The sequence below is a fragment of the Numida meleagris genome, chromosome 7 (genome assembly GCF_002078875.1).
Source record: "Numida meleagris isolate 19003 breed g44 Domestic line chromosome 7, NumMel1.0, whole genome shotgun sequence".
Classification (NCBI taxonomy): domain Eukaryota; kingdom Metazoa; phylum Chordata; class Aves; order Galliformes; family Numididae; genus Numida; species Numida meleagris.
This window is the reverse complement of record NC_034415.1, coordinates 23,860,677-23,873,979: the sequence shown is the minus strand read 5'-3', so window position 1 is coordinate 23,873,979 and position 13,303 is coordinate 23,860,677. Positions and strand designations below refer to the sequence as shown.

Sequence of the window (13,303 nt, the reverse complement as noted above, 5' to 3'; positions counted from 1 at the left end):
GCATTCTATATTTGCATTTGGTCTTTCATAATTCATTATTATTATGACATTTACTTTTTACCATCAGATCTGAAAACATATCATAAGCTACCCTTTTCTCTTGAAAGAAATGCTAATTTCAAACAGTCCTCTAATGGAAGAGAAAAGCTTTATCAGTTTTTTCATTTATTCAAGATCGTGTTAAGAATACTAATGCTAGACTTCTGTATGCTAATATCCAAGAGCTTTTTTTTGGTCAAAAGCTTAGAATTATTGTTTTTAGACCACACTGCTAAGTATGTCACTGACAGGGCATTGGTACAAAAGAAAAGACAATTCTGAAGCACCCTTTAATTCTCTGTCTGTTAAAAACATTTTCTTAAATTATGCTTTCATATGAAATTATATTATTTTTATACTTCCTCATGTTTACTAGGGAATATCTTAGTTCTTCTTTAGAAGTTTTTACGAGTTCATTTAGCATGATCTTTCTTGGGGGGGGATTGGTTTTGAATTACGGCTTGCAGAGCACTGTAACAGAAAATGGGATTCTCCATTGAATAAATCACCGTCTCTACCAGTTACTGTCTCAATGTAGACAATCTGTAGTCTGTCATATTTGTAAATATTTTCATAATTTATTCATAAAAAGGGATAAAGAGCTCTAGAATTGAATGCAGAAGCCTAGATGTTAAGCAGTAGCACTCAATTAAACTGCTGACTAGCGTAAGTATTTTTTAAATAACTTCAAAACCAACTTCCCTATGTTAACTATTTTTTTTCCCCATGTAGGTTTCTGACGATGTGCACTAGACACTTCGGGAGTGTTGTAGCCCAAACAATTCGAACTCAGAAGACAGATCAGTTTCCACTTTTCCTTATTATTATGGGAAAACGATCATCTAATGAAGTATTGAATGTAATACAAGGTACAGTTCTTGCTTTATATTAAAAAAAAATTCTTAAGTGAGTACTGAATGTGTTTGAAGACATCCTTCCTCACTGCTTCTTTTCTTAAGATGTTCAGAAGATGAATTTATTATGCTCAAGAAACCTGTAGTTGCTGCACTGTAAATAGCTATTATTCATAATTCACAATCATGACTGATGTAGTTTAGGTTTTTCTTTTAAAAAGTAGAAACCAGATCTCCCAAACCAGGAGTTACTTTCAGTTTTCCAAATGTATAACCAGATAAATTCCTAAATTTTCAAAGTACATTCTCAGGGATTTTCTGTGTTGCACCAGCCTCATTTCATTCTGTGAGTAGGTCCTTGTCTCCTTGTCAATGTGTGGACTCCAATAGCTTGTAGTGGGATAATATCTGAACGAGTTGCTTTTTCAAACCTGCCTGTGGTGTTGAGATCCCAAATGGGATCAGAACTTTAAGTTGCTAATAGAATTTCATATGAATTAAGCTCTCTGGTTTAACGTGAGGAGTTCTCTCCAGTATTGCTGTTGTCCTGGTTTCTGGCAGTAAGGTGACTCAGGTGTGGAACGCCCTTCAGCTGCTGTTCTCAGTAACTCTTCAAATTAAAATGAGTCAGAGAATGGGTACCTCCTATTTCTTCTTCCTCCACAAGGTTGTGTTCATGACACTGTGTCTTTGTTTATTTATTCTTCTTATCTAGCAGTCTTTATTCACATGTCCTTATTTTTCTGAGGAAATTCAGCCTGAGTAAATACTGCCTTTTGCAGACAATGTAACTGTTTCTTCCTGCATATGAGTTTAATCATTTTCTTGAAGAATTTGCAGTGCTCGTTCCCGTGGCCAAAACTATTAATTTTGCATGGATTTTTGTCTCTTCAGTGCAAAGTACAGCACAACACTGATTTATGGTATACACATCCATTATTTTTTTTAATAAGTAAATAACCTAATAAGTAGATTTTCTTGTTTTTATAACTCCTCAGCATTGTTGAGCATTTATATAACTTGTAACACCTGTGTTATCCCACTCAAGTCAGTGGTGCTTACTGGCTTGAATCACTCAACTGTTTGAGAAAATTGGTGGCTCAGAGTCATAAGATGATGTAGTTTTATATTAAAAAATAATTCAAATCATTTCATTGCATTCACTGAGTTTTAATTATCTATGTTTACATAACTTAAGCACTAATGTGATAATCTATTACAACCTAAAGTAAATTTATCCCTGGATTCAAATTCTATCAAAACCCAAGTGTTCTGTGCTTGTTATTTTCCCACGAATTGGGACATTGGTATCTTTTAACAATTTATCCTCAAATGAATGGTATTCTCTGAAGTCATGCGTGTTGTAGCGCTTGGGATAAAATTTTCTGCTAAGGTAGCAAATGCTAGAAATGGGAACAATGAGGGCCTTTCAGGGCAGGGTGAGAAGGCACTGTTTGCAGAAGAGATACAGCAATGTAGAAACTTAAGTCCTAAAGGCATTTATTGAAATGCAGGCTGCCTAAGGTTGCTTTTGCTTTTCATTTTTTACTGGGGTTGGAAACTATGGGTATAGTTTTGTCTATTGGTACTGTTGCTTCTGGTTAGTGAACTCCTTGTAAAATTTTGACCATCGTTATCAATATAAATGTAGCTTTTAATGGCATTGTTCTGTCAGTGTCCAAAGACTGTTTAAGTTGGCAGGTGCCAGTAGTTTATAATGAATTTCTCATAGAGAAATAGTCATAGCTTTGAAGCACAGTCTAGTCTTGAGGCTAAGAGAAACCAAAATCTGAGTGCATCTTGATAGGGAGTTAAACTAATATTTCCATCTTACTGGAAACTGAACACGCACTGCCAGAAAAATGTGAGGAGGGTTGGGGTTGGGGTTGCCCTGGTTTTATTCAAGAATTCTAAGCCTGTAAAAATCATGTCAAGAAGCCACAGATATACTACTTTTCTCTAACAACGATTAGAAGAAAAGTGGTGTTATGACACGCAAAACTAAGCCAGTTTTTCAGATTTGAACCACTCAAAATTTTAGCCTATGATCGTTTGCTTGCAAAAACAATTCTGAATTTTCAATTAAAATAATTCTACTGAGATATTTGCATTTTCTACTCACTTTTTTTGAACTGGCTATTTCTTACAGATTAATTTTAAGATGACTTCTTTTTTTTTATTTTTTAATAACTTTAATGGTATGAATTTCTGTGGTCTTCCTTTGTTGCTAGGTAACACGACAGTGGATGAGCTAATGATGAGGCTGATGGCTGCAATGGAGATCTTCAGTGCCCAGCAGCAGGAAGATATAAAGGATGAGGTGAGAGTTGAAAGTTATTGCAGATGCCTACTGGCTTCCACAAATCACTGGGGATGCAAACATAACCAAATGTCTCTTTAGCCAATGAAGGTGGGTATGGCACATTTTAACGTGCCTCTTCCAATACCTGAGATAAAAACAATAAATCTCTTTTGTGTATGTAGTTAGATCTCTCTTTCAAAAAGAAAATCTCCTCCTTATTGGTTTACTGTTATTTTCATGTTTGTTTCCTTTTAGTGATTATTAGTCATGAGTAACTGTTTGCTTTTGCAGTGGAATATGCTCATACCAGGGAGCAGTAATCAGGTTTTTTTTGCAATTACCAGATTAAGCTGTAAGTAGAAAGGAAAAATAGATTTATATGTCTAAAGTGTATTTGTTTAAAGGGAGATTAAAAGCAATCTTGAAAACCAGAACTATGCTGGTACAGAATCACTGTTCAGAACAATGCAGAATGGGGACATGATGACACAACTTTTCAAAAACAGTGTTTCAATTGCGAAGAGGTAGACACAGTGAGGTGTACAATTAAGAGGTGTTTATCTGTGACTCTGTAAATTGAGTGACATTTGAAAGTAATGAAATACTTAGGAATTTATAATAATTGGTGTGTTGCCATTCAAGATTATTCTTATCCTGTTGTATAGATATTGACTGACAATAATTGACTAAACACATTCTTCACTTTTACATCTTGTATCTTATTAGTATAAAATTTACTGATTATGGTTATAAAAATATGAAGGCACGGTACCTGCATGATATTTGTAATTCATTTTTTCTTCTTTATTTATGCTACCTGTAGTTCATCGGTAAAGAAAATTGATTTTTGACTCTGATTTTGTTAATACTGAACATGACTTTTAATATGAGAATTACAACAAAAATCCAAGACATTATATAATTGAATTCTTTTATTACATTTTAGCAGCAGTATGTTGGGTATAGATTTATTTTTTAATGCTTTAATAAGAAGGTAAAATTCACATCACAGATGAGTTCTAAAAAAAGACTCAGAACTGGAAACTAAAAAGTGCTGGCAGAAAGGAAGGAAACAGAGGGAAAGGAGGGCGTACTAAGGCAGGGGTTTAAGAACAGATAAGAGATAGGAGAAGGAAGTAGGTGTGAAGAAGTGTATAGAAACTGGAGTGGAACAGGAGGAGGAACAGGAGACCAGAAGAATTGTCCAGAGCAGGGAAGATCAGTGTGGAGGAGAGAAAAAGGTGAGGGTCAAGTGAGATAGTTATAAACCCATCCTGGATAAAATCAGATGGGTTTGCAACTGAGAATGATCTGGGCATGAGGGAGACAAAGCTTAAAGAAAGAGAAAGCTTGGTAGCCTTGAGGCTCTTATTGCAGAACCGGCAACTGGCTTCTGCATCTTGAGTTTCTGGGAGCCCTTCCATGGATGACCAAGAACAGTGACAGCCTGTAATACATGTCCCCAGTGTGATGGGTACTTCTCTCTATGGAGAAGGACCTGGTGGACAGCAGGTCAGCCGTGAGCCAGTAGTGTGCCCTTGTGGCCAAGAAGGCCAGTGCTATCCTTGGGGGTATTAAAAAGAGCATGGCCAGCAGGTCAAGGGAGGTGATCTTCCTCCTTTACTCCACCCTGATGAGGCTACGTTTGGGTGCTGGGTCCAGTTCTTGGCTCTTAAGTTCAAGAAAGACTAGAAACTTCTAGAGAGAGCCCATCAGTGGGCCACAAATATGGTGAGGGGCTGGAGCATCTCCAGTGTGAGGAAAGGCTGTGAGGCCTGGGACTGTTCAGCCTGGAGAAGACTGAGAGAGGATTTTAACAGTGCTTATAAGTGTCCAAAGGACGGGAGTCAAAAGGATGGAGTCAGATACTTTTCAGTGGTGCCCAGTGACAGGACAAGGGACAACAGGCGCCAACTGGAAGACAGGAAGTTCCATACGAACATGAGGAAAAACTTCTTTACTTTGAGGGTGACAGAAACTGAAACAGACTGCCCGGAGAGGTGATGGAGTCTCCTTGTCTCCTTCTCTGGAGAAGGTCCCTTCCAACCCCTACAATTCTGTGATTCTCATGACTTGTTATTCTAAATGCTCTACCTACATAGGGAGAACAGAAAGATGATTATTAGATATTCCTCTAAAGTCTATCTTTGTCTAAGACTTCTGTTGTCTTTTCTCACATTTCCTTTTGTGTTCTTGTCACTGAGAGACCATAGACATTTCTTTCCCAGTGGGAGATTTAGTTTAGTTTTATTGTTTTATTTTGTTTTTCCTGATACACCTTGACGTTCAGAAGACGAATGGAAAATTTTATGAACTTAAGGGGCAGCAGATTTTCAGATGCTGTGGGTTCTATACACAAATAAAATATTTACTTGTAACTTGGCTTCACTTGTTACAAGCATGCAGGAAAGTTGACCTCAGAAACTTCTGCCTTTGAAACAGGGAACTTAAAGATGAGGAATGACTAATAGGTATTCTAGAGAGAGGAGAATTTGGCGAGCAGACTGTACTCAGTGGAAGGCTTTCACCTGAAAAAAAAAAAAGTGTTTGTGGTTTGCTACATAACATGTAGCTTTCTTGTACTTGACAGCTTACAGCATTCAAATATCATCACCTTTTGTTTTTTAAGGTCTTACTGCAGTTGGTGCATGTTTTTCCCAAATATGGCAATAGCAAACAGGATACAGGTCCGGTTTCTGTTACTGTTTTCTTAATAGCAACAGTAAGTCATGGTAAAACCACAAGAAGATAAGCTGAGAATTCTTTTGTGCTTTAAAAGGAGAAGTCACCTGTATAGCTCTGCTGTAAACAGAAGTGTGTGAAGAGAAAAATGGAACTGAAAACACTTTTAAATAAATAACACCCTGTCAGCATTAGTGAGTCAGTTTATGCAGCTGAACTTCTCCATTTTGGATTTTTAACTTGCATGCCCATGAAAGCTTCAAACACAGCTATTGCATAATTCAGTTTAGCACAGCATGTTTTGCAGTGCCCTCTGATGGTTATTTCAGTACAGGATGACTATTACCACAGCCTTCGAATGGTACAGGTGTTTGTTGTGATGCTGGTTGTAGCTGTTGAGGCGTCACTGGCTTGTGGATCATCAAGGTATTGTAGGCTGGATGCTCAGAACACCATCACCAACGCACCTCACCTGAGCAACGTGAGTCGTTTTGTTGCTGGAGGTAATCGTATGGCTGGCTAAATCCTGTGCTTTTGCATCCATGTATTAATAAAATTTACTGATTTAGCCTCATACAATTTTAATTAGGCAAAATGGGACATATTTCCATGGTGTCATTCCATCATTTAACCACTGATTAGATTTAAAGATTTATCTGTAGTGTTTGGTTAAGCTTTTTCTTACATAGTCTCCAAAGAAATATGTTAAAAAATACTGAGACGTGTACACATAGTCAGAGTAATCCAGCTTGCTTGTCTTGAGGTGCAAGTGGTGCAAAATTTAGGCACCTGTTCTCTCTCCCAAGCTGTCTTAAAGTAGGACAAATCTGGCATCCCTTCTCCCTTTTCTCTCCAGGGCTCCTGAGCCGTTCACATACCACTGAGCCTGTTGCTTGCTGTGTGACAGCTGTGTGGACCAGACGACATTTCAGAAACCCACTCCCTCTTTTGGGCCACGCTGTTGATGTGCCAGACACATGGTCTAGCTGTCACACTGTCTGTTTTTATAAGTTTGTTACTTAAATTGCCATAGTAAAAAGCTACAAATAAGAACATGATCAACAACACACTGATGTTGTACTACTGTGGCGCTTTTGGTAAGAAGTGGCCAATAGATGGTTCAGTGGTAGAGTCAATGGCAACAACCGCAGCAAGGCCGGCTGGCCGGATATGGTCCCCCCATTGTCAAGGTGCTCAGGTCTAGGGTCTGCTGATCCAGCCTCAAGCTGCGTATGCAAAATGATTCTGATAAGTTAATAGATGCATTTAATATAAAGTAACAGTGGTTTACCTGCTCCCAGGGAAATAGTTAGTCCTGTGAGTTTCAGGCTCCTAGTGGTATAAAAGGCTGCACAAATGATTTTATACGTCCAATGGAAATACTTTGCTTTTGTAACCATGCCTACTCCTCTGGTCCGCACTACAAATGTTTATACATTAACTATTGTTTGGGCAGCAGGGTTGGGGATTTTTTCAAAGAGGAAATAAATTCCACTGAAGAGTTTCTTCTGTAAGTGAAAGAGGGTATCAAAGCAGAGAACTGGCCTCTGCCAATGTTGATCAAGGTGTGAACTGATATTTATCAGGGATTGACTTTGAAAGGAGTGCATGGTATCAGTTCCTCTTAAGTGTCAGTACCTGCTGCTGGACTTTGACAAGAAAATTATAATTGTAAAATATTGTACACCCTGGAATGTCCATTTGTAAATATTCTGTTTGCTTTCTTTCTCTAATTTGATAGTTAAATAATCATCTCAGCATTGCATGATGGGCCCACATAGATCCAAGTTAGTTCCTTTGTGAGATTAATGTGAAGAGATCTGTGATTAAACACTGGCATTACAGTACAACACACCTGTTCTGGGCTGATCCTAAGCATTTTTCTCTGTTGCCTGAGGAGGAGGCTTCTCAAAGGATTACAGTAACACTTTTTGACAAGCTTATACAGGGTGGAGTTTCCATGTAGTGACAAGGCTCATTTGATGATGTCTCAGTAATGCATTCTTTTTATTTTTGCTGTCAACATTTATTACTGTAAAAGCATTGACTGTTACACAGCTGGTCCAACTTGTCCACTTTTAAGTAACAGTAGGTCTCTCATCGTATTTATTGTAGTTATGCTACACTAGCACTCCTGCTCTCAAGTTAGACTTCAAGGTGGAATTTAAATACCTACAACGGCTTGAAAAATTGTACTTTTACAAATCCAAATAAAAACTTCAATTTGCTTCAAACTATGGCTGTTGACACACTCCGTAAAAGAGAGATTTAAGAATATTTAAACTGGAAAAACTGATGTAAACAGGCTTGCTGAAGATAAACTGTAGAAAAATGGAGACCTGCAAAGTCAGAATTTTTGCTGTCTGATCTTAGTTGACATCCCTTCTTCCTAGAAGCTGCAGCATGAGAAAAAATGTCTTTCCTAATTAATGTCTGGATGGAGATGTAAAAAATACGTAAATGGAAAGAAACCACTCCAAAACAGTAACATACATCAGTTCACCTTTTCACTACTACAACTATTGGCAAAGATATGCTAGTGTGTCTGTCTGTACTGGGCAGGGATTTACTGGCTATTTTTATAACTTTGCAGTAAGGAGCTTTATATCTGTAGGCCCTGTCTTCCTTTTCTGCTTCTCTGCTGTCAAATATCAGGGTTTTGAAATTATTATTATTTTGCCATGATGATATAGCAGTTCTAGCTTCCAGCACCTTTTTTTCTTTTCTTCTTTAAATGTCGTATCTGACAGCCACAAAGGAAACTCAAGAGGAGCAGCACTCGTGAATGTTCTCCTAAACTGCAGTCTGTTGGTCTTTTCCTGCTTCGGATCAGTTGCTTTTTTCCACTCCTTTCCTGCAATTGTGCTCTGCAGTTAGAGGATGGCCTAAATGCTTCCATCAACAATGCAGGAGGACCTCTGGAATTTCTGTTTAGGAATATGAATTAAAAACATTAGAAATTAGACATTTTAATACCTTTAATATTCTTTGCCCCATCTAACAGTTTCATGTGTATCATGGCATAGAGTATTTGTACAACAGGAGGCTATGAGAATAAATACATGAAATTCATTAAATTCCAAACCACAAAATGATAATGGTGATGGCAGGCATCTAACAAAGATTGTGATATAACCCCTTGAAAATCCAATTAGCACTTTACTAATTATTACTAGTTATAACGAATTAAACTACAGTAATCAAAATTTATTTGAATAAATTTTCCAACTTTGTATTTGTAATATGATAGCACCCCAAAGCTCCAGCAGTTGATTTCCCATTGTGTGCCGTACTACGACGCCAGCAGGTACATTTGCCCTCAGGAGTTTATGTATCATTTTGAACGTGGACAAAATGTAAAGTAATGATAGTGGAAATAAAGAAAATGAAGTGAGAATATCTTTAGTTAAGATTGATTTTCAGCTGTGGATGCTGATGGCCGCAATCACTGGATATTGGCTTTGCTTCTCTTAATAAACCTCAGCTTTCCCTGCAGCACAACCCAGATCTGTAGGCATCCACAAGATGGTCTGGATGACTTCTCATGGAAACTAACTGCAAATCTGCTTCTACAACTTCTTTATTTGTTGTTTTCATTCTTATCACTCTTATCTTGAGGTGAATTACAAAAATCAGTATCTGGAATTGGGCTGTACCAACAAACTCCCCACCTCTGGTTCTGCCACCACAGAAACTTTCCTCTGCTTTGTTTCTGTCATCCCCATATGGCTAATGCACTTTGTGTACACTTTTTTTCTTCTACGTATTCCCCATCATGTATATTTAAGTTACACAATGTGCAAGTCTGTCATCTCCTTGAGTCAAATTAATGCTCTTATTAAACTGGTTTGTTTGGACAAAGGGGTGTTTCTCTTTCACGCTCCCATGAATAGCCTAAAGCACTTGCAGTTTTTAATTTCAGGAGTGTTTTAGTGAAATGAGCCATCTTTCAGATGAACATTCAGCATTTGTGAATAAACTTTTTTATTTTTTATTTTTTTGTAACAGCCATTTATTCATCGATGTTCTGATAAACGTCTTCTGCTCGTGCTAATCTTCTCAAGTTGTTTTATCTGGCTTTACTTCACAATAAAGCTCACCCTAAAATGCAATGGGGAATAAAGTGTAGCACATCTCCCTTGAAACCAGTCAGGTACAAAACTGATACCTGGGGTTAAATCATTAAATCCTACCTACAAGCAACAACAACAAGCCCAGAACTTCCAAGGCTGACATTTCCAGCAAAATATCCCATCCAAAAAGCCAACTTTTTCTTTTGTCCTTGTGTATTTTTTCCCTGTATAATCTGCAGGAGAAGGGGATGTTGCTGTCCTAAATGCAATCAGAAATCCAGCTTTTCCATCCTCCTGCATCTGACAGTGTCTGCTATTAGGTGCTTTGGAGGTGACTTCATAAAATGAATAGGGAATAATTATTGGAGAGTGTTATCCTATATTTCTTCTTAACTTTAGCTAAGTTTATCTTAGTCTTGTTGCTGTGGACATTACAATATTTTATCTGGTCCATTTGAACCCTCTCATGAATGTGTATTTACTATTTTTTGTTGTTGTGACTTAACATCTCTAGTGTGTATTATAACAGAGAAATTAATAGCTAAGGAATATATTGTGGAAAAATTCATATTCTCTTTATTGAAGGTATCAGCTTTCAACTGAATGAACATCCACCCTTATTGATGCATTGTCAAAATGGCAAGGCAGAGACCTTTAGTTCACCTTCTTTATGAATGCTTGGGTCATACGTTGTCATCTTAATGAGCAGTCTCTTTGTTGTTGTGGTAACTTTGCCTGTAGAAATCTTTCAATATCTCTGTAGTGTTTGACATTAATCACTGAATAGTCTCTACTCCCGCTGTCTACTTTCTTGAGCTAGAAGATACAGTCCTGTGTGTTGCAGTGTAATCCTCATATGGTTTCAGTAACTGCTTCCTGTTTTCTTCCACCTCTGAGCGTAACCTCTGTTTCTGATGTAGGCGGTTTAAGTGAACCAGGATAAGATTTTGTCTGTTCACATCTTGATTTCTTGAAAATGGAAGATGGCCATTTCACATTCATTGCAAAAGTAACGTGGAAGTGCATTTATTGATGCTCAGTAGATGTTGCAGTTTGTGTAGGGCTTAACAGTTGTGTCATAGTTTTGTTGACAAGTTGTCAATAACCTCATGTTTTGTTAGTGGATAACACATATGACATGATTTTTTAATTATTAGTAGTATTGCTATTCTTTTTCTTTCTTTTTTTCTTCATGCATTCTTTGTTAGTGCAATGAAAGATTCTTTGCCAAATATTTTGATCTGCTTTTCCTGTCACCATTATCATTTTTATTTTATTGTTTTCTGATAAACTTGAGTCATCCTTATGCTTTGTGTGGTTTCTCAAGAAAAAGTGATGACTAAAACAACAAACTGTGCTACAAAAAGAACTACAGGATCCGATGTTTAAAATTTCTCCAAAGTGTAACTCTGAATCAGAGAATGCTATAAATTTGCCATGATCACTGTAGTTGTGGTTGTTCCTGTAGTGTGGGATTGGTGTCAGCAAAACACAGGAGTCGTGCAGAACTGCATTCCATGTGAGTGATTACATTTGCTCTTCACCTATGGAAGTTGGAATTCCAGTGCTGTTTATTCTACCTGCAGATGTATTTCTGAGATGTGTTTCAGTAAGAACAGTATTGTTTCCATGTGCTGTAATGGTTGGTGGCACAGTCATTTACTTTTAGACGTGACTTACATATTTTTATGAGGACCAAGCAGTCATGCGTTGCAATTCTTCGCATTCCTGACATCTTTTTCATAATCCAGTTTTAGGACAATGATAACTATGATGAGTACGGAGGAAACAAGTATGTAGTTTTCGATGTCTGGAATTAATATTTATATTCTTATGGTAGAATTTATAGTGTCAGTATTTTTTGAAGGTGCCATCCAGATAATGTCATTTAAAACAATTTCAGAAATTACTCAGTGAAGATCCTTGTAGGTAAATGAAGCCTGTGCTCATCTCAAGTAACTGCCTTGAGTTTTCTAGACAGTTTCTATAATGCAGAATAAAAGTCGGTACGCAATTTCTTATCAGTCTGTGGGTGGGTTTTTTTTGTTTTTGGTAAACTAAAGTAACTATATGTTAATTGCTAGCAATCTCTGGCAAAGGAAAGAGCTTGTAGTTGCAACAATTGCAACTGATCTTTCAGTTTTCCCTCCGGCATTACTGGACTTGTGTGATTCTTGAAATTCAGTTACGATGATGTATGAAGTTGCAAAACATGAAAGCTGAACAGATTGTCTCCAAAAACAGTTCTTAATTTTTTTTTTCAAATGCTTATCCTCTGAAGATTGCCTCAGGTAGTCTTCTTTCAATAAGCTGATTTGGGAAGATAGTTTTGCTTCCCACCATTTTAAGATAAACTTACGGTGTGCTTACAGAAAGTGCAAAACATTTTGCAAGAATTCAGTCTACTCGTGTTTTAGCTCTGCTGAACTAAGGTGATGGATTCTCTATCTTCTGTGAACGAAATTTAGGAGACACTGATTGCAAAATAATTTTGGGTCCTGTTTCTATAAGGAAGAAGAGTTTCCTCTGAAAAGATCTTATTACATTCCAGCTGGAGGTTGTATACTTTTTCCTGCAATTTAGCCTTTTCTCTTATGGTTATGTGCAACTTTGAACTTCTTAACCACTAGTATGTTCAAGAGTTTCATTTGAGGAACATCTTGGCATGTTTGCATAACCTGACAATAACAGTTAACGTGCTCTCCTTCCATATAGAATTGAGTTTTTGCCAAATAGTGAAGTTTCTGGGAACAAATAGATAAAAGTGATTGCAAAATGATTCCTTTATGTGGAACAGTCCTTTCAGATGAATGGAAAGATTACCATAATGCTTCAAAAAGGAGTGAGTAGCAGGTTTTCGTTTCTGTGAAACCCCAGTATAAGTGCTGCATTGCTGCTAACTCTGGGTGACAGCGCTGAGCCCACCAGCAATCTTACAGCTAAATCTTACTGATTTTTGTAGGAAACACTGCAGCCTCTGCAGGGCTCTGGGAGGATTATAGGATGTAAGAAGAGTAAGCACAGAGCAGCATGCTCTGTCTCTGGCTGCAGCGGCAGAGGACGGAGCTATGGATTGTATACTTTGCTTTGTCAGATATCACCCCCGTGCAGTTATTCCAGCTTTCAGGGATATCTACTTCTTGATCCTCCACTGTATGGATGATGCCTCGCTTTGTCATTGGCATATTTTTCATGATCTCTTACTATTTGTGCTGTGTTTGCTAATAAGATACTTCGCTAGGTTTGCTAGCATACTAACCTCATGTTTATTGTCTGCCTGTATCTATGTGTTTGAGACACTTCAGGGCAGGGCTTGTTACTTTCACATTGTTGTATTCAGTGTGAACTGAGGT

General features: G+C 37.5%; 1 protein-coding gene and 1 long non-coding RNA gene across 2 annotated transcripts in view; one reads left to right on the top strand and one right to left on the bottom strand.

Annotated features, from left to right (window-relative positions):
* FAF1 (Fas associated factor 1) overlaps positions 1-13,303 on the top strand; it is a 153,041-nt gene that overhangs the window by 120,066 nt on the left and 19,672 nt on the right. The window contains exons 14-15 of the mRNA XM_021404167.1: positions 772-908; positions 3,125-3,213. Coding sequence (XP_021259842.1) covers positions 772-908; positions 3,125-3,213 — 226 coding nt within the window. The remainder of the gene's footprint in view (positions 1-771; positions 909-3,124; positions 3,214-13,303) is intronic.
* Positions 3,221-13,303, bottom strand: part of LOC110402278 — a 35,439-nt gene continuing 25,356 nt past the window's right edge. Inside the window, exon 5 of the long non-coding RNA XR_002441026.1 lies at positions 3,221-8,804. This is a non-coding gene — a long non-coding RNA (uncharacterized LOC110402278). The remainder of the gene's footprint in view (positions 8,805-13,303) is intronic.